General features: G+C 38.8%; 1 protein-coding gene across 1 annotated transcript in view; it reads right to left on the minus strand.

Annotated features, from left to right (window-relative positions):
- LOC142142555 (vomeronasal type-2 receptor 26-like) overlaps positions 1 to 22,525 on the minus strand; it is a 63,705-nt gene that overhangs the window by 4,663 nt on the left and 36,517 nt on the right. Inside the window, exon 4 of the mRNA XM_075200435.1 lies at positions 1,223 to 1,346. Within this exon, the coding sequence (XP_075056536.1) occupies positions 1,223 to 1,346 (124 nt within the window). The remainder of the gene's footprint in view (positions 1 to 1,222; positions 1,347 to 22,525) is intronic.

Raw genomic sequence — 22,525 nt, forward strand, 5'->3', positions numbered from 1 at the left:
TCAAGATGGTGGTCACCATCGGAAGAGTGGGGTGGGGGGGGAGGCCGCTGTAGGAAGCCAGGCCTTCGCATCAGACCCAAATAAGACAGCTGTAGGGTCCGGCATGTCACACATGCCTACCATTTCACTGACATATATTTGGACCTGATCATTGTACTTCAACTCCTTCCAAGACTTCAACTCCTGCAAAGAGTAAGACCATCACTTTCTGGACATCTGGATTACTAATTGTGAATGACCTATTACCAAGTTTATTGTGTCTCCATGCTATACTTCTGTTGTGTCATGTGACTGTAGATAAGATACTACAATTACTATGTGCTTAAGTCCTTGGGGCAGCTGAGTATCAGTAAGCATGTATAGTTTTATGAGAAAGGGTGTTCCTACAGGTGAACATTACAATTAGCGGGTTCTAGTATTTTATCTCAGCATAGACCACCCCTGGCTTTACTCCCCACCCTCATTATGATATATTCTTTTTCACTGCTTTTTAGGTCTCCCTCTGATTGGTGTCTCACCTCCTCTCTGATAACACCTCACTACCACCTCAAAGGTTTCTTCCATTATTCTCCTCTATTAAGAAAATCCCTATCCCACCAGATCAGAACCTCTTCAGAAACCCCAACAGCGATTTGCTCTACATGAAAAGAGCAATGGAGTGCTTACCGATAGTGTTTTCCCCCCCGACAGGTTGGAAAACAGAATTCACAAAAATATGACGCCTGACCAGGTCGTCCAGCCAAAATAACTTCACTATAGTGAGCGACACTTTCATTCCTGGTATTAAGGTGGTAATTAAAGGACGCACCGGGTGCACCGCAGGTACAATGTTTGTTTTTTTTCCATTCTACATTGTACCGCCGATACTCCCGGAGTGTCTTAAATGACCACCTTATTACCAGGAATGAGATTGAGAATGTCATTCACTATAGTGACGTAATTTTGGCTGGAAGGCCTGTTGATGTGCCGTATTTGTGATAAGTCTGTTTTCCAAGCTGTTGGGGGAAACCACTATTGGTAAGCACTCCATCGCTCTTCTCATGTAGGGCAAATTGCTATAGGTGTTTATGTAGTTGGTGAACTGACTACCATCGGCCTGCCCATATTAGTTCTTTTAATAAAATATTTATTTTCAATGGATATTCCATACAGTTGAATGTTAGAGACATGTATGTCTATGTGTCATTTAACAAGATAAAACATATGTATTTATATATCATACCAGTCACATTGGATATTTCCCCCTCTGAACACTGGACACAGTTATAACAGCAGGAATGTATAGAAGAACTCGGGACTTTTCTGGTGCCTGGGATACAGTTCTCTGAACACTGAGACTTTGGAATCTAAAAATAAATAAAATATCCATGTAATCTTATTTCATGTGATTTTTAATATGTTATGTATTATACATTATATAATCCACCTATGTCTAGAAAAGAGAGAGCGTCTTACTCTGCTATGCAGACACGCTGCCCCTCTTATGTCCTGTCACTGCTCCGACACTGAGTACTGTAGCAAAGGAACACTAAGACATCATCATCTACACACAGGTCCATCTAGTTCAACCTTTCATAAGTTCTAATTGCATCAATACAGAGGTAGAACAAACAATTCATCTAATGGGACAGTTACCAATTTATCCAGAAGGGGGTGGTCTGTCCCTTTTTGGCCCCACATATTTTAATAATATAAATTTACTGAATAAATCAGTCTCATAATGTCTTCTGCTAGTTATAGCTACAGATACCATTTCTTGTAAGAAAGGCATCCAAATGATTTCTTAATTTGATTTGTAAATTTGTCCCCATGTGATAAGGAAATCAATAACTTAAGCAAAGGACTCCTTCCTATACTCATGGTGATATTTTTTCCATTTGCAAATAATGACCCTTCGTCCTCTGTATAGTCCTTGGTAAGGTAAGAAAAGTTTATTATACAAATATATTTATCCATATTATCTTTCCATCTGTAATAATCAGGTTTCCTGCCGCTGAAGTATAAATCTCCTGTGTTTATGTTGCAGTGAGGTACCCAAAACTGTTCCCCATATGTAGTATGTGGTCTAACTAGTGACTTATACAATGGTAATACTATGTTTATATAACTTGCATTTTTCTCTCTTTATGTATTTTAGGATTTAAAACTTTCTGTCCCCTAGTATCCCTATGTCATTCCCTCATCTCAGTTATCCCTGTGATATCATTTTCTAATGGACTGTATGAATTTGTATGAACATCAGAGTCATTGTCAGTCTCCTCTTTCTTAGTGTCATTTTACGGATATGTTTCAATGTTTGAATCCTGTTTTAATGTGTAATATAAGAAATAAAGCACCCCCTACTGTGAAATATAAGAATGATAGAATTATCCTCAGTGTTCCATGAACTCAGCCTGTATGTTCACAGAACTCTGAGGTGACTCATTATATCCATATATTTCACATTTTGTTTAGATCTTACATATTAAATGTATCCATTCATAGGCTAAAAATCTTTACCCTCTTGGCCAATTTTAACTTCATGGCATTTGTGCATGAGGAAAGAGGTAATGGGGAGACACCATCATTATATTGTCTACTCTCCCCTGTCCTCCAGCACTGTCTTATCTCTCCTTATGCTATATAATAATATACCGACTAGTGATGTCAGGATTTTCTTTCTGCTCTTGTGTTCCATGACAAAGTTCCTAATCTGTACACACCTGAGCACCATTTCTGTATCTAGGCTTAATAAACATGTGTTTTTCAGTGTGATTAATTCAATACTATCTATAGTTGTTGTGCTGGTGTTATTAACTAATGATGAGGCCTAATAAACTTTACCCAGTCACCTGACCATCAATCCACTTGGATATAATCAAGCAAAGCCAATTAGTCACAATGCTTTGGCAGTTTAAAGTCAGAATTAAAAAGACACATAGGTAACTTAGGGTAGTGGCATTGCTGAGGATCTTAGTCTTCTTTGAGAAACCCTGATATTTGGAATGTGTCCTTCTGGAAAAACCACAAAAATTTTAAGTAAATCAACTTTAATTGTCATATAAAGTGTACTTGGCAACACCTCTGTGCCTGGTAACTTTTTGCTGGGAATATTTTTAATAATTTCAGATAAGTCATCTACTGTATTTTTAACAGTCAGCTCTGTAAGATTAGCTTCCATAACTCAGCACTCTACAAATTATGACGCTCCTTGTAGAATTCACTAACCTTCTTAGATGCATAAGTTACTCAACCATAAAAGAGAGTGAGACATATTTACACACAGTTGTGCATACAGTCTAATTTAAGCTAAATATTTCTTGAACTAGACCATATCTTCAGCCACCTCCAACTCAATGTTTCAAAAACCGAGCTCTGAAATGTCCTTTGTTCTCCAAATCCAATCTGTATGTAAATTCTCTTACATAGTCTAAGAAACGTTACCAGAATATGTATATATCTCACACAAGTCACTGCAAGAACATTAATACGTGCACTCATTATCTCCGGATTGACAATTGCAATTCCCTTCTTACTGGTCTTCCCCTAACAGAATTTTTACTCAAATAATCTCTTTTGAATGCAATGATAAGACTAATTTTCCATGTAAAAAGTTCTTCTATGCCGGCTCCACTCTATCAGGACCTATATTGGTTGCCTGCATTTTACAGAATCCAGCATAAAATATTTATAATAATATACAAGGCCATAAACAAGACTGCACCACCATACATCTGTTATTTTGTCACAAAATATCTCCAAACTCTTCCTCTTTGCTCTGCACAAGATCTATGTCTTTCCGTCACACTCATTACCAGCCCCCATTCCCAGTTACTGGACATTTTTTATGCTACACCCACTTTGCGGAATTCCGTCCCTCATACAACAAGACTTTCCTCAACCTTCAAGCGTTCCATGAAAACTCATCTATTTAGGCAGCATCTAATACCTGATCAATCCTCTTATCGTCCCCAGGTTAGTCTACTCCCTAGGATGTTGGCCTTGTAAGCAGCAGATCTTGTCATGCCAAGAATTCTTGGCAAGAGTACATATGCACAAAACAATATCTGTGGTTAGATTACCAGTTGCTGTTTACATCACATACAATCAGAAACCCTCACTGCACTTAGGATAGTTGATGAAAAGGACACAACTAGTGTAACAAAAGACAGCTTTTTAGCAGTTTGAATCTACCATATTAATGGCCAAGTTCTCCAGGAGGTTCAGCTGGTGACTACAAGCTTGACTACAGACCCAGGAAAAGCTCTAGATGTTAATCAGCATCTTTTATTCATTAGTTTTTGTTTTATTCTTTTTTTGAGGAAAAGAGACAACAGTCAGACTCATGGTGCCTACAGGAATTGGTTGCTAATTGAATATGTAAGGTTCTCTACATCTTGGGCCAGGCATTGGGACATTCATTGGAAGCAACAGGAAGAGACAAACCACACAAAGAGCTTCCCAGTTTTATCCGTCAAAGTAAAATGATTATAGACGTCTCCATTACATACCTACAAAACATGACTGACATTTCCAAAGAAATAAAAGAACATTTTCCAAATAAAATAAATATATTCTTCTCTAACCTCATTGTTTTTATTCTTCCACGCAATATTATGCAATTTGATTGAAAAGTTATGGTGATCTTTCCTTGTAAAACCAACATGATGAAAAACCAAGGATCCATTTTCTATAACTTTCCAATTCACAATTTTGTACGGTACATCAAAATCTCCATTTTTATCAAAAAACGATTCCCCATTAGGACGTCTCTCATTATTCATATAACGATGTAGCTGTGGAATACAAACAATGTTTCTAGGAATTTTACTGTGTTTCAAAAAGACAAAATAACCACTGCACTGATATTTACAACCCTAGGTATACTCTCATCTCCCCTTCTACATATTGGAGGTTATTGTTTCTCTTTAATCCCACCGGGAGGTGTCATCATTGTGACTAACAGATATCATATTAACTTGTACAAGAAAAGACTGTCTTATGCTTTGATGCATTTGGAGAATAATTAAGATTTAGCCTTTATTGTATTATGTATTAAGGAGGAAAACCAATATTAAAATATTTGTTATAATTGTTTAAAAATTCCAGTGAGGTAGAAAATAAAGTAATGCTTGATTAGAGAAACAATAAAGAGTGATTAAAAGTACCAGTGTCTACCTTCAACTTAAAGAGTTTATTAACTGTGATACAACCTCTGTTAAATATATGTGCTAAGGGGCCCATGTGGCCTATAGTACGTGGGTAGAACAACTAGGACTCTCATATTCAAATTTAGAGAACATAGGGCTAGATTTACTAATCTGCGGGTTTGAAAAAGTGGGGATGTTGCCTATAGCAACCAATCAGATTTTATCTGTCATTTTGTAGAAAGTACTAAATAAATGAAAGCTAGAATCTGATTGGTTGCTATAGGCAACATCTCCACTTTTTCAAACCCGCAGCTTAGTAAATCTAGCCCATAGACTCAATATCCTCAATAGGTACATGAAACACAGTGTCTCTAGACATTCTATATGATGGGGTTCCCAATGGTCTGTCTATTACTGGAGTAGTTTTTATATGTAGAATTATGTGACTTCTATTGTTATCAGTAGATAGTTGTTCTCTATATTAAATAAGAATAGAGCCACACATTGATTTGATTTATAAGTGCTTATTTTTTAAAAAAAACAAAATATAGATAAAATATAATATTCTCCCAATATATGGCAGTGGAGAAACTTAGGGTATGAAAGTTTGAATATTACTATTACTATTTTGGTAGACTTTATGTCTATGTATGGGGAAGTAAGGGGGCATAAATTAACTATTTGCCTTTTTATCCCTTTCTGTATTTATTGCTATATATATATCTTTTATTCTTAGGTCACACAACTATGTTGGTTGTCATGATTGGATAACTGCTGTTAAATACATCAAATATTAATAATATTTAAAAGTTTCTAACTACATGCATTTATGTTGTTGGTATAAATAGAGTAACATTATGAAGGTGCGGATATATTTTATTTCTATATATGCATGTAGATTATGCTTTTTTATGTTATTTATAAATCAATTGCAATTATATTATTTTGCATGTTATATGTAGAAATTATATTTCAACTAAAACGTTTTTTTTGTTTAAATGAAACAAAATATAGAAACCGTGCAAGAGAAATTTTTTTTAGAGCGCTCTATAAAAGATGTTGCAGCCTAAAATATGTAGAGGGGTTTTCACTCTCCCCTAAAGGTATTACAGATTGCAGAAGGATATTACACATCATGGGCGCTACATCTAATATTTGATATACCAATTAAATATCATGAACCAATGAAGTGTAATAAAGTTCAATACATAGTGAAATGTCCCTATTCCAAGAGAAAATAAAATCTTCATGTGACTTATCCAATTTTATTTTACATCTACTTTTTAAATAGTTCATTATATTTTGGTTTAGATCCTTTTCTTTTCATTGTACATGGTAATTTTTTTGTATTTTCCCAAGGTGGCACCTATTTGTTTTACGTTTTTTTTATGTTTACTTGTAATTGGTGAACTAATGTGATGGTCTTTTACTTTGTTTAATTTATCAACCAATTAAACGTATAATGAAATGTAATGTATTTAATTTTTTTTCTCTTAATGTTGATTTCTACATGTATTCTCATTTACATATTAGTTGTTTTGTATAATATCCATATTTCCTATTTAAGGTATTGTGAGTTCACAACCAGATCCTCTTTCGAACATGTCTCAAAAGAAGCCACCAAGTGAGGATGAAGATACGCAAATCGATTTCAAAATCGGTTACCGCGGTACATGGCACCCCTAGGAGTGAGGAGACATGTAAGAAGAGATTCTGGGACTGCAGGAAGAGCACCAATCAGAAGATAACCGAGACAGCAAGAATGTCCAGCCATAAGACGTGACGCAAGATCCAATTAAAGGGACGGCAGGAGAAGCTGAGGTATTGTCTGAACACATCTGATATAAATACGTTGCCTGTCAAAACCCAGAAAGAACCTTCCAAGTCTCATGGTGAGATTTGAAATTACTTATGTATTCATACAATACAGGTATAACAGGTAATTTTAAAAATTCCATTCTCTAAAATGAAGTAACACATAACATCTAACTAAACACTATCCTGATCTATAGCATGTTTGTTAAACTCCACTCATGAATTAAATTAACAGGTTATTTGTCATGATCTGCCTCTGTTTCCAGCAACATCTCCCCTGTGGTTGCTGCTTTGCCTTTCCCTGATCGTGTCTTCTAAAGGTTAATCTCTCATCGTTGGATGCAGAAAATGCTCGCCTGTCTTTGGCCTTTAAAAGACTGCCTCTCCCAGCAGTTCATCAATTGTCTTTGCTGCTACTGGATTCTCACTGTAACTCCTGTGTTCTGATCCTGACTGACTTCCTGGTATTGACTCCTGCTTGTCCCTCTGCTTGCACCTCATCTTATGACCCAGACCCGGCTTTGTTGTAACTTTATTCTTGCTTTCTCCCTACTATGCAGCTCACAGGCTTCCCAGCTTAACCTGGACATCATGAATTCCATCAAACATGACTTGTTTGTGTTGCTAGAGTCCTATAGTTCAGAATTCATGATCTATATAATTATGTAATAAATCATAAAAAGAGTTTTCTAATAAAGCCTGTCTTTTTACTTAATCATCTGCAGCCGAACAATTCAAGAAAGCACCTAAGAAAAAAATCAATTGAAGGTATTTTACATAATTATGTATATTCAAACCAAAATAGTTTTCTTAGTAAGTATATAATTGAACATATCTTCATATTTTCAGAAACACCGAGATCCAGACAGATTGAGGAATCTACAACTTACAAAGGAAAAAAGGAATAAAATATCATGCGCTGGGCTGTATACAAATATATAATGTATATGTGTATCAAAGCAGCTGTGAAAAAAGGGGTTAATTGTTAATCCCCACAAAGACACCAAACAAGCTTCAAACAAAACACAGCGCTGAGATAATCATCAATTAATAAATTGGTATGGTGAAAACCCAGGGCAGAAAATACCAATGTATAAAAGAAAACACAATTTATTGCACAAATTTATACTTATTGCTTGATAAAATCAACATTAATATAATGAGCTCAAAAAGACAAAAACCTATGAAAATCGATATGGATCTTGGATCACCTTCAGTGGAAAAATTAGACCTATCTTAGCGTGTGGGTGTGGGGCTAAATGGTGAATTGTCCCAATTGCGCGTTGTATATAGAGTCTCTCCTTTATGAATATATTCTCCACACTGAGATCTCATTCAAAAGTTGTTATATTAGTGGAATTGGTCCGGATAACGAGCCTATTTGTTATCACGAAGGATGTAGGTGGTTAATCAACCCCACTTGTACTCACGATTACCCTCTGGTTTGCCGTTTTTCAGCTCTCCGATGCTCATCTACTTGTAGTTGTCTGTTTGTGGATGAATGACGGTACAATCAAAGGAGTACTCGGAAGTCTGCCCGGGCAGGGACTGAGTCCTTGATAGTATATTCCTGCTAAGTGCGGTCTGCACACATAGCTTCAATGCACAAAACACTCCAGTCTGTAAAATGACTCACAGAAATATTCAGAACAAATAAGAACTGACTGTAGTCCAAAACTCTCAAGTCGATCCCAAAGGTAATAAGAAAATATAGGACCAATTCTACTAATATAATAACTTTTGTATGTGACCTCAGTGTGGAGAATATATTCATAAAGGAGAGACTCTATATACAACGCGCAATTGGGACAATTCACCATTTAGCCCCACACGCTAAGATAGGTCTTATTTACCTGGCTGGGGCATCAATCAGGATGGACCGCTTGCATCTCCCACTTGCAGTTGATGTTACAAGTCTATTTAGTAAAGTGGTCTCCAAAACTTCTGAACAAAAACACTATAGCCTTAATCTGAATTAAGCTCTGGCAAATGTCTGTATGGTACTTTTTTGTAGCAATTTGTTAGTAGTTTAGTTTTTAAATAAGAAATGTATTAAAAATGGTAAGGACAATTCTACACTGTAGCGTAAGATTTTCATGACTACATGTTTTATATGTACTTGTTAATGATTACTGACTACAAAAAAATGTAATTATTGTAAAATATTTTTTCTACAGAAAACAGATGCTAATACGTCATCATGGCATAACACGGGGTCCATCACAAGAATTCAACAATAGATTTTGTATTTTTTGGAGTGATGACATAGGACCCTACAAGAAAGATGTAAGTGTTTATCATTTTATAACTTATATGACTGACATTTAGTAACAAATTCCATTTTTCTAATAGTTAATTATAATAATGCTGTTAATTTGTTTTGAAAAGTGTTTGACATATTTTACAGGTATTGAATATGATTTATTTTTTAAATACTAACGGTTTCTCTTTTTCTCTTCCTTATTAGTCAAAATGAATACATTTTTAAGACACAATTGAACTTCACACTACATCGATTTAATATTGATATGAATGCATTGTATATTTCATTCATTTAATAATGCATTTTTATACTTTAAACTATTATATGATAAATTTGAAAACAGACAATTAAATGTTTGTGTTTAATGGCTATATTATAGTTATATGTCCATACATTATTAGTGTGTATAACATTAACTTAAAGAAAACATGTGTTCACAATTAATACAAAAATTAGACAGGATAATAACATTCATTTGATTGATTTTCTAAGATATAAACGGGAATGGATAAATAACCAAATAATACATTTTGGATGCTTTACTTGATAATCTATATTTTATTATTTAAAACAGCTTAAAAGCCAGTGATTTTGAATATTTTAAAGATTGATTTAATTACACAGTTTTATTATTGTCGGGAAATAATCCTCGTCGGAATTTATTATGCCAACATTTAAACATTGTCAGAAAATGTCTCCATGTCAGAATATTGCACGTCAACATATTTTGCGTCTACATTTTCATGTTGGATATCTGGCTGTATACATTTAGTCCTCGTAGGGATTTTCGTGTCAGGATTTCTTTCGTTGGAGTTTTGTACCCAACACGTTATGCAGAGGCTCAAGATCACTTTGCACAATGTGAAGGGTGTCCATGATGACATGAGCTTCTAAGCCGATAGCGAAGGATCACCTCCACGTCTTACAGCCCAAAAAGGCTGGCACATGGCCTGAAGATACGCTCCCTGGGTGGCGACATTGTACCAGTTGCTGGTATTTGGGGGGATGATGTCTGTTGTCTTCCAGAATCACCTGTTGATGATTTTTTGGATCTCTTTGAAATTTCACATTACATACAAAAAAAAATACTTAGAGCTAGCACAACTTCCATAGTTTTGTATCAACAATTTCATGTTTCCTGTGCAAAAACCAAATTAATATTTAATTTTCATTCAGTTTAATCAAGAGTGCAGTTTTATAAATGGTTTGGTAAAAATATGAAACTTATAAACAAAATCCAAATACATACCCTCCCCCCAGCAATGTTACTGTATTAAACTACTTATAAAGGATCCTAAAACATGAAACAAAATATAACAGCAACAATAGTATATGTATATGCTTATAAAGGACCAGAAACATTTTTTAATCCACAAATGCTTACTATGCAAATGCTAAAGAAAAGAAATTTTTTTTGTTTGCAGCTACTGAGATGCTTATGTGAAAGTTGCGCCTACCTCTTTAAGAAGGAATGTAAGTGTCTTTATTATGGAATTATACAGCACTATAGGCTCCTCCTCCAATGGGATTATGTAGTGTTGTTTGATGAGGTGAGTGGTGTCAGGTGTGCAAGTGAATTGACAATCATTCCATTAGATTGTCAGAGGCAGTGCCGTGTTTGGTCATCACTATCATCCATCAGTTACACCTTCTCTGGAGAGTGTGCAAACCATACGTCTGAAAACAAGGGTACTTACTACAAAGCCAGGATTTCAGTCCACTACATCTGCATTGAAATCCCCTTACTGTACATAGGCTACATTAGTGATTAGTGCTCCCTTCCCTCCCACATTCTGCTATGAAGTCATAGACAGTAATAAGTAGAGATGGTCACTGACCCCCGTGTTTTGGTTTTGGATTCGGTTTTGGATCTGGATTACCGTCGTGTTTTGGTTTTGGTTTTGGTTTTGCAAAACCGCCATTGCGTGTTTTGGTTTTGGTTTTGTTTGGTTTTGTTTTGCTATTTTTTGGGAAAATCCATGTTTTTGGGCCTAAATTAACCCAATTTAGTGCTCCAACTGTTTTAGAGACAAGTAATCTAATTGTTGAGGTAATAAGTCATCCAAAAAAACAGTTTAATTCTTCGTTGGTAGGCCTATTCTACACACAAAACAGATTGTTTTCCTCTCCATCTATGCATATTGGCAATGCAGCCATCATCTTTGAATGTATATTACACCCTACACTTATAGTTAAATATGTAAAGAAATGGAAAAAGCCAGTTTGGTTTCTGTCTCTCAAGGCCCCCCTCCACTTGTATAAAATACCAAAAAATTCAGCCATTATAGACTGTACAATATTAATTGACATGGAGAAAGCCAGTTTGGTTTCTGTCTCTCTAGGCCCCCCTCCACTTGTATAAAATACTAAAAAATTCAGCCATTATAGACTGTACAATATTAATTGACATGGAGAAAGACAGTTTGGGGTCACTCTGTCTCTCTAGGCCCCCCTCCACTTGTATAAAATACCAAAAAATTCAGCCATTATAGACTGTACAATATTAATTGACATGGAAAAAGCCAGTTTGGTTTCTGTCTCTCTAGGCCCCCCTCCACTTGTATAAAATACCCAAAAATTCAGCCATTATAGACTGTACAATATTATGAAAAATGGACAAAGCCAGTTTAGGGTCACTCTGTCTATGACACCCTACCCTTAAGGATAAATTGCCCTAACAGCAGCCTTTCAAGATGGTATGTGATATGGAAATGCCACAAGTCCCTTTCCTCTTTGGGGGTAGATTGCACCCTACACTTACATAGAAAGTTTTAAAAAGATGTTATCGGCATCATCTTCAGCTTAATCCTCACCCTCATCAGTGTGTACGTCATCATCACAGACTATCAATTCATCGCCGCTTGAATCCGCCATTAGAGAACAGTCAGTGCTTGGATGTCTTGGATGGTGAAGGCCTTCCTCGTGGAAGATGTAGTTCATTTTTATAAACATCATTTTCTCCACATTTTTGGGAAGTAACCTTCTACGGCGATCACTAACTAAGTTCCCTGCTGTGCTGAACACTCGTTCAGAGTACACACTGGAGGGTGGGCAGCTTAGGTATTGCAAAGCAAGTTTGTACATGGGTTTCCAAAGGGCCTGCTTTTCTTCCCAGTAAGGAAAGGGACTGTCTGACAATTCCATATCAACTACCTCTTGAAAGTAATCCTCCACCATCCTTTGCATGTTTATACTCATATTGGATGGAGTTATGGGCAAAGTGACACATTTTTTTGAAAAATCCTTCAAACCAGCCCAGATGTTAAATTGTTCTGGTCTGCCCCCTGTGTCTTCCCTGCTTCTTTTTTGGAAATTTAATTTTTTACGAGCAACAGCTTGAGAAAGTGAAGGAGGACACGTCGTCAAGCCGAGGCCCAGTTCAGCGGCCAACTTGCTGAGCAATAGCTCCTTGCAAAAGTTCACATCTCGCTCATTTACAAGTAAAGACTCAATGTAGGTTTTAAACCTTGGATCAAGCACAGTGGCCAAAACGTACTGATCCGAGTTCAAGATCTTAATAACTCGAGGATCATTGTGAAGCGAATTAAGTACTTGATCGACAAGGCCAACATACTTTGCTGAATTGCTTGCTTTCAGCTCCTCCTTCATTTTCTCAAGCTGCTTTTCCAATAGTCTAATTAAAGGAATGACTTGGCTCAAACTAGCAGAGTCTGCACTGACCTCACATGTCACAACTTCAAATGGTTTCAGCACCTTGCACAGCACTGAAAGGATTCCCCACTGTGCAAGAGTGAAATACATCCCCCCTCCTTTCCCAATGTCATGACTTGTGCAATATGCTTGGATGGCTTTGCGCTGTTCCTCCATCCTCTGAAGCATGTACAGGGTGGAATTCCACCGAGTTACCACCTCTTGCTTAAGTTGGTGGCAGGGCAAGTTAAACTGCTCTTGGAGCTGCTGTAATCTCCTACATGCTGTGGCTGAATGCCTGAAATGGCCTGAAATTTTACGGGCCACCGAAAGCATCTCCTGCACCTCACGGTTATTTCGTAGGAAGCTCTGCACCACCAAGTTGATGGTGTGAGCAAAACAGGGAATATGTTGGAAATCACCCAGCTGTAATGCTTGCACTATATTGTTGGCGTTATCTGAAATGACATACCCTGGGGAGAGTCCGAGTGGTATAAGCCATGCATCAATCACATTTCTCAGTTTGCGTAACAAATTGTCAGCCGTATGCCTGTTAGTGAAGCCGGTGATACAAAGAGTGGCCTGCCTGTGACAAATGTTACGTAGTGGTGTACATGCTGCTGCTGTTCCTGCTGGTGAAGGTGAATGACCAACCCAGTGGGCTGTCACAGTCATATAGTCTTTGGTTTGGCCACTTCCACTTGTCCACATATCTGTGGTTAAGTGAACAGTGGGCAGAATGGCATTTTTCAGCGCAATCTCTACATTTTTACACACTTTTTGGTATAGTTGTGGAATAGCTTTACGGGAGAAATGGTGTCGCGATGGAATTCTGTAACGCGGACACAAAACCTCAATTAACTGTGAAAAACCAGCTGCGTTTATTGTGGAGATTGGACGCAGATCTAACACTAACATTGCAGCCATGGCGTCTGTGATTCGCTTGGCGACTGGGTGACTGCTGTCATATTTGCTTCCCCTCGCAAATGATTGTTTCACAGTTAATTGCTGAAATGTAGGACTGCTCATTTTATTAACCTGCCTCTGGGATGACGATTCACCCCCAGCAGCAGCAACAGCAGCAGCAGGACTAACGCTTTCTTCAGAGGAATCAATAATAGTGCCGGAGTCATCCAGCCTTAAGTGGGATGCCGGGCTAACTCCGAGCGCTACTGAGGATATTGATGAGGATGGTGTGGTGGGTGTATTTTGTAGCCGTCGGTATGTCGGTGAGCGGAGGGTCTTAGCTGATGAGGGAGTGCTTGTATTCTTTTGGGAAGAACTTTCAGCTTTTCCCAACACTTTGCCATGAACTCTCGTTAAATGGCGTAACATAGACGAGGTTCCAAGATGGTTAAGGTCCCTCCCTCGACTGACTGTGGCTTCACATACACTACAAATGGCTATACAATTGTTGTCTGGATTTGGGTAGAAATAATTCCACACATAAGAAGTGGATTTTTTTGTTTTATGCCCAGGCATGACAATGGCCTTTTTCTTGTCACGTGCCAGAACTGCTGCCACTGGTGCAGGACTTACACAAACAACCTCATCCTCATCAACATCCTCATTAGCGCCCTCGTCGCCTACACAAATCTCCCCCTCATCCTCTTCTAATTCCAAAGTGGCATCCTCAATTTGGGTATCACCGGCTACACTCGGGCTATTAAGGCACACATCAGCAGAATGCTCACGATTAGACATCCCACTGTTGGATGGACTCTCCACAGGGATTGTTGTCATTTGTGAATCAGAGCAAATATTCTCCTGTAATGCCTCACTGTTATCTTGCAGCTCGGCTTTGACGCGTAACAGTAGTTGTGCACCAATTGTAGGCTGGGTAACTTTTTGGGATCTGCCACTAATAGCCAAAGGTGAAGGCCTCATTCTCTCTTTGCCACTGCGTGTGTAGAATGGCATGCTTGCAATTTTTTTTTTATCGTCACTTAACTTTTGCTCAGTTACACTTCTTTTTCGCTTCAATACAGTAAATTTTTTTTGGGTTTTTGTTTTTTGCACTAATTTGAAAACACTCTGTTGTTTGACATCGCCTTGGCCAGATGACGTACTGGGAACACTAACATCAGGACTGGTGACAGAACCTGGTTGCTCATTCAGATCATATGTGGACTGCTTTGAATCCATTCTGAGCGCAAACCACTGGGGAGTGCTAAAAATTATTTAGTAGATTCTGCTGACAGTTATGACTTTTGACAGCCAGAAATATTAATGCACAATTAGGGAGGACACCCCAAAAGCACTGAGGAGTGCTAAAAATTATTTAGTAGATTCTGCTGACAGTTATGACTTTTGACAGCCAGAAATATTAATGCACAATTAGGGAGGACACCCCAAAAGCACTGAGGAGTGCTACAAATTATTTAGTAGATACTGCTGACAGATATGACTTTTGACAGCCAGAAATATTAATGCACAATTAGGGAGGACACCCCAAAAGCACTGAGGAGTGCTAAAAATTATTTAGTAGATTCTGCTGACAGTTATGACTTTTGACAGCCAGAAATATTAATGCACAATTAGGGAGGACACCCCAAAAGCACTGAGGAGTGCTAAAAATTATTTAGTAGATACTGCTCACAGAAATGACTTTTGACAGCCAGAAATATTAATGCACAATTAGGGAGGACACCCCAAAAGCACAGAGGAGTGCTACAAATGATTTAGTAGATACTGCTGACAGATATGACTTTTGACAGCCAGAAATATTAATGCACAATTAGGGAGGACACCCCAAAAGCACTGAGGAGTGCTAAAAATTATTTAGTAGATACTGCTGACAGATATGACTTTTGACAGCCAGAAATATTAATGCACAATTAGGGAGGACACCCCAAAAGCACTGAGGAGTGCTACAAATTATTTAGTAGATACTGCTGACAGATATGACTTTTGACAGCCAGAAATATTAATGCACAATTAGGGAGGACACCCCAAAAGCACTGAGGAGTGCTACAAATTATTTAGTAGATACTGCTGACAGATATGACTTTTGACAGCCAGAAATATTAATGCACAATTAGGGAGGACACCCCAAAAGCTCCTGAGGAGTGCTAAAAATTATTTAGTAGATACTTCTGACAGATATGACTTTTGACAGCCAGAAATATTAATGCACAATTAGGGAGGACACCCCAAAAGCACTGAGGAGTGCTAAAAATTATTTAGTAGATAATGCTGACAGAAATAACTTTTGACAGCCAGAAATATTAATGCACAATTAGGGAGGACACCCCAAAAGCACTGAGGAGTGCTACAAATTATTTAGTAGATACTGCTGACAGAAATGACTTTTGACAGCCAGAAATATTAATGCACAATTAGGGAGGACACCCCAAAAGCACTGAGGAGTGCTAAAAATTATTTAGTAGATACTGCTGACAGATATGACTTTTGACAGCCAGAAATATTAATGCACAATTAGGGAGGACACTCCAAAAGCACTGAGGAGTGCTACAAATTATTTAGTAGATACTGCTGACAGATATGACTTTTGACAGCCAGAAATATTAATGCACAATTAGGGAGGACACCCCAAAAGCACTGAGGAGTGCTAAAAATTATTTAGTAGATTCTGCTGACAGTTATGACTTTTGACAGCCAGAAATATTAATGCACAATTAGGGAGGACACCCCAAAAGCACTGAGGAGTGCTAAAAATTATTTAGTAGATACTGCTCACAGAAATGACTTTTGACAGCCAGAAATATTAATGCACAATTAGGGAGGACACCCCAAAAGCACCGAGGAGTGCTACAAATTATTTAGTAGATACTGCTGACAGATATGACTTTTGACAGCCAGAAATATTAATGCACAATTAGGGAGGACACCCCAAAAGCACTGAGGAGTGCTAAAAATTATTTAGTAGATACTGCTGACAGATATGACTTTTGACAGCCAGAAATATTAATGCACAATTAGGGAGGACACCCCAAAAGCACTGAGGTGTGCTACAAATTATTTAGTAGATACTGCTGACAGATATGACTTTTGACAGCCAGTTTGGTTTCTGTCTCTCTAGGCCCCCCTCCACTTGTATAAAATACTAAAAAATTCAGCCATTATAGACTGTACAATATTAATTGACATGGAGAAAGACAGTTTGGGGTCACTCTGTCTCTCTAGGCCCCCCTCCACTTGTATAAAATACCAAAAAATTCAGCCATTATAGACTGTACAATATTAATTGACATAAAAAAAAAGGCAGTTTGGTTTCTGTCTCTCTAGGCCCCCCTCCACTTGTATAAAATACCCAAAAATTCAGCCATTATAGACTGTACAATATTATGAAAAATGGACAAAGCCAGTTTAGGGTCACTCTGTCTATGACACCCTACCCTTAAGGATAAATTGCCCTAACAGCAGCCTTTCAAGATGGTATGTGATATGGAAATGCCACAAGTCCCTTTCCTCTTTGGGGGTAGATTGCACCCTACACTTACATAGAAAGTTTTAAAAAGATGTTATCGGCATCATCTTCAGCTTAATCCTCACCCTCATCAGTGTGTACGTCATCATCACAGACTATCAATTCATCGCCGCTTGAATCCGCCATTAGAGAACAGTCAGTGCTTGGATGTCTTGGATGGTGAAGGCCTTCCTCGTGGAAGATGTAGTTCATTTTTATAAACATCATTTTCTCCACATTTTTGGGAAGTAACCTTCTACGGCGATCACTAACTAAGTTCCCTGCTGTGCTGAACACTCGTTCAGAGTACACACTGGAGGGTGGGCAGCTTAGGTATTGCAAAGCAAGTTTGTACATGGGTTTCCAAATGGCCTGCATTTCTTCCCAGTAAGGAAAGGGACTGTCTGACATTTCCATATCAACTACCTCTTGAAAGTAATCCTCCACCATCCTTTGCATGTTTATACTCATATTGGATGGAGTTATGGGCAAAGTGACACATTTTTTTGAAAAATCCTTCAAACCAGCCCAGATGTTAAATTGTTCTGGTCTGCCCCCTGTGTCTTCCCTGCTTCTTTTTTGGAAATTTAATTTTTTACGAGCAACAGCTTGAGAAAGTGAAGGAGGACACGTCGTCAAGCCGAGGCCCAGTTCAGCGGCCAACTTGCTGAGCAATAGCTCCTTGCAAAAGTTCACATCTCGCTCATTTACAAGTAAAGACTCAATGTAGGTTTTAAACCTTGGATCAAGCACAGTGGCCAAAACGTACTGATCCGAGTTCAAGATCTTAATAACTCGAGGATCATTGTGAAGCGAATTAAGTACTTGATCGACAAGGCCAACATACTTTGCTGAATTGCTTGCTTTCAGCTCCTCCTTCATTTTCTCAAGCTGCTTTTCCAATAGTCTAATTAAAGGAATGACTTGGCTCAAACTAGCAGAGTCTGCACTGACCTCACATGTCACAACTTCAAATGGTTTCAGCACCTTGCACAGCACTGAAAGGATTCCCCACTGTGCAAGAGTGAAATACATCCCCCCTCCTTTCCCAATGTCATGACTTGTGCAATATGCTTGGATGGCTTTGCGCTGTTCCTCCATCCTCTGAAGCATGTACAGGGTGGAATTCCACCGAGTTACCACCTCTTGCTTAAGTTGGTGGCAGGGCAAGTTAAACTGCTCTTGGAGCTGCTGTAATCTCCTACATGCTGTGGCTGAATGCCTGAAATGGCCTGAAATTTTACGGGCCACCGAAAGCATCTCCTGCACCTCACGGTTATTTCGTAGGAAGCTCTGCACCACCAAGTTGATGGTGTGAGCAAAACAGGGAATATGTTGGAAATCACCCAGCTGTAATGCTTGCACTATATTGTTGGCGTTATCTGAAATGACATACCCTGGGGAGAGTCCGAGTGGTATAAGCCATGCATCAATCACATTTCTCAGTTTGCGTAACAAATTGTCAGCCGTATGCCTGTTAGTGAAGCCGGTGATACAAAGAGTGGCCTGCCTGTGACAAATGTTACGTAGTGGTGTACATGCTGCTGCTGTTCCTGCTGGTGAAGGTGAATGACCAACCCAGTGGGCTGTCACAGTCATATAGTCTTTGGTTTGGCCACTTCCACTTGTCCACATATCTGTGGTTAAGTGAACAGTGGGCAGAATGGCATTTTTCAGCGCAATCTCTACATTTTTACACACTTTTTGGTATAGTTGTGGAATAGCTTTACGGGAGAAATGGTGTCGCGATGGAATTCTGTAACGCGGACACAAAACCTCAATTAACTGTGAAAAACCAGCTGCGTTTATTGTGGAGATTGGACGCAGATCTAACACTAACATTGCAGCCATGGCGTCTGTGATTCGCTTGGCGACTGGGTGACTGCTGTCATATTTGCTTCCCCTCGCAAATGATTGTTTCACAGTTAATTGCTGAAATGTAGGACTGCTCATTTTATTAACCTGCCTCTGGGATGACGATTCACCCCCAGCAGCAGCAACAGCAGCAGCAGGACTAACGCTTTCTTCAGAGGAATCAATAATAGTGCCGGAGTCATCCAGCCTTAAGTGGGATGCCGGGCTAACTCCGAGCGCTACTGAGGATATTGATGAGGATGGTGTGGTGGGTGTATTTTGTAGCCGTCGGTATGTCGGTGAGCGGAGGGTCTTAGCTGATGAGGGAGTGCTTGTATTCTTTTGGGAAGAACTTTCAGCTTTTCCCAACACTTTGCCATGAACTCTCGTTAAATGGCGTAACATAGACGAGGTTCCAAGATGGTTAAGGTCCCTCCCTCGACTGACTGTGGCTTCACATACACTACAAATGGCTATACAATTGTTGTCTGGATTTGGGTAGAAATAATTCCACACATAAGAAGTGGATTTTTTTGTTTTATGCCCAGGCATGACAATGGCCTTTTTCTTGTCACGTGCCAGAACTGCTGCCACTGGTGCAGGACTTACACAAACAACCTCATCCTCATCAACATCCTCATTAGCGCCCTCGTCGCCTACACAAATCTCCCCCTCATCCTCTTCTAATTCCAAAGTGGCATCCTCAATTTGGGTATCACCGGCTACACTCGGGCTATTAAGGCACACATCAGCAGAATGCTCACGATTAGACATCCCACTGTTGGATGGACTCTCCACAGGGATTGTTGTCATTTGTGAATCAGAGCAAATATTCTCCTGTAATGCCTCACTGTTATCTTGCAGCTCGGCTTTGACGCGTAACAGTAGTTGTGCACCAATTGTAGGCTGGGTAACTTTTTGGGATCTGCCACTAATAGCCAAAGGTGAAGGCCTCATTCTCTCTTTGCCACTGCGTGTGTAGAATGGCATGCTTGCAATTTTTTTTTTATCGTCACTTAACTTTTGCTCAGTTACACTTCTTTTTCGCTTCAATACAGTAAATTTTTTTTGGGTTTTTGTTTTTTGCACTAATTTGAAAACACTCTGTTTGACATCGCCTTGGCCAGATGACGTACTGGGAACACTAACATCAGGACTGGTGACAGAACCTGGTTGCTCATTCAGATCATATGTGGACTGCTTTGAATCCATTCTGAGCGCAAACCACTGGGGAGTGCTAAAAATTATTTAGTAGATTCTGCTGACAGTTATGACTTTTGACAGCCAGAAATATTAATGCACAATTAGGGAGGACACCCCAAAAGCACTGAGGAGTGCTAAAAATTATTTAGTAGATTCTGCTGACAGTTATGACTTTTGACAGCCAGAAATATTAATGCACAATTAGGGAGGACACCCCAAAAGCACTGAGGAGTGCTAAAAATTATTTAGTAGATACTGCTGACAGATATGACTTTTGACAGCCAGAAATATTAATGCACAATTAGGGAGGACACCCCAAAAGCACTGAGGAGTGCTACAAATTATTTAGTAGATACTGCTGACAGATATGACTTTTGACAGCCAGAAATATTAATGCACAATTAGGGAGGACACCCCAAAAGCACTGAGGAGTGCTAAAAATTATTTAGTAGATTCTGCTGACAGTTATGACTTTTGACAGCCAGAAATATTAATGCACAATTAGGGAGGACACCCCAAAAGCACTGAGGAGTGCTAAAAATTATTTAGTAGATACTGCTCACAGAAATGACTTTTGACAGCCAGAAATATTAATGCACAATTAGGGAGGACACCCCAAAAGCACCGAGGAGTGCTACAAATTATTTAGTAGATACTGCTGACAGATATGACTTTTGACAGCCAGAAATATTAATGCACAATTAGGGAGGACACCCCAAAAGCACTGAGGAGTGCTAAAAATTATATAGTAGATACTGCTGACAGATATGACTTTTGACAGCCAGAAATATTAATGCACAATTAGGGAGGACACCCCAAAAGCACTGAGGTGTGCTACAAATTATTTAGTAGATACTGCTGACAGATATGACTTTTGACAGCCAGTTTGGTTTCTGTCTCTCTAGGCCCCCCTCCACTTGTATAAAATACTAAAAAATTCAGCCATTATAGACTGTACAATATTAATTGACATGGAGAAAGACAGTTTGGGGTCACTCTGTCTCTCTAGGCCCCCCTCCACTTGTATAAAATACCAAAAAATTCAGCCATTATAGACTGTACAATATTAATTGACATGGAAAAAGCCAGTTTGGTTTCTGTCTCTCTAGGCCCCCCTCCACTTGTATAAAATACCCAAAAATTCAGCCATTATAGACTGTACAATATTATGAAAAATGGACAAAGCCAGTTTAGGGTCACTCTGTCTATGACACCCTACCCTTAAGGATAAATTGCCCTAACAGCAGCCTTTCAAGATGGTATGTGATATGGAAATGCCACAAGTCCCTTTCCTCTTTGGGGGTAAATTGCACCCTACACTTACATAGAAAGTTTTAAAAAGATGTTATCGGCATCATCTTCAGCTTAATCCTCACCCTCATCAGTGTGTACGTCATCATCACAGACTATCAATTCATCGCCGCTTGAATCCGCCATTAGAGAACAGTCAGTGCTTGGATGTCTTGGATGGTGAAGGCCTTCCTCGTGGAAGATGTAGTTCATTTTTATAAACATCATTTTCTCCACATTTTTGGGAAGTAACCTTCTACGGCGATCACTAACTAAGTTCCCTGCTGTGCTGAACACTCGTTCAGAGTACACACTGGAGGGTGGGCAGCTTAGGTATTGCAAAGCAAGTTTGTACATGGGTTTCCAAATGGCCTGCTTTTCTTCCCAGTAAGGAAAGGGACTGTCTGACATTTCCATATCAACTACCTCTTGAAAGTAATCCTCCACCATCCTTTGCATGTTTATACTCATATTGGATGGAGTTATGGGCAAAGTGACACATTTTTTTGAAAAATCCTTCAAACCAGCCCAGATGTTAAATTGTTCTGGTCTGCCCCCTGTGTCTTCCCTGCTTCTTTTTTGGAAATTTAATTTTTTACGAGCAACAGCTTGAGAAAGTGAAGGAGGACACGTCGTCAAGCCGAGGCCCAGTTCAGCGGCCAACTTGCTGAGCAATAGCTCCTTGCAAAAGTTCACATCTCGCTCATTTACAAGTAAAGACTCAATGTAGGTTTTAAACCTTGGATCAAGCACAGTGGCCAAAACGTACTGATCCGAGTTCAAGATCTTAATAACTCGAGGATCATTGTGAAGCGAATTAAGTACTTGATCGACAAGGCCAACATACTTTGCTGAATTGCTTGCTTTCAGCTCCTCCTTCATTTTCTCAAG

This window comes from Mixophyes fleayi, chromosome 3 (genome assembly GCF_038048845.1).
Source record: "Mixophyes fleayi isolate aMixFle1 chromosome 3, aMixFle1.hap1, whole genome shotgun sequence".
In the NCBI taxonomy this organism is placed as follows: Eukaryota; Metazoa; Chordata; class Amphibia; order Anura; family Limnodynastidae; genus Mixophyes; species Mixophyes fleayi.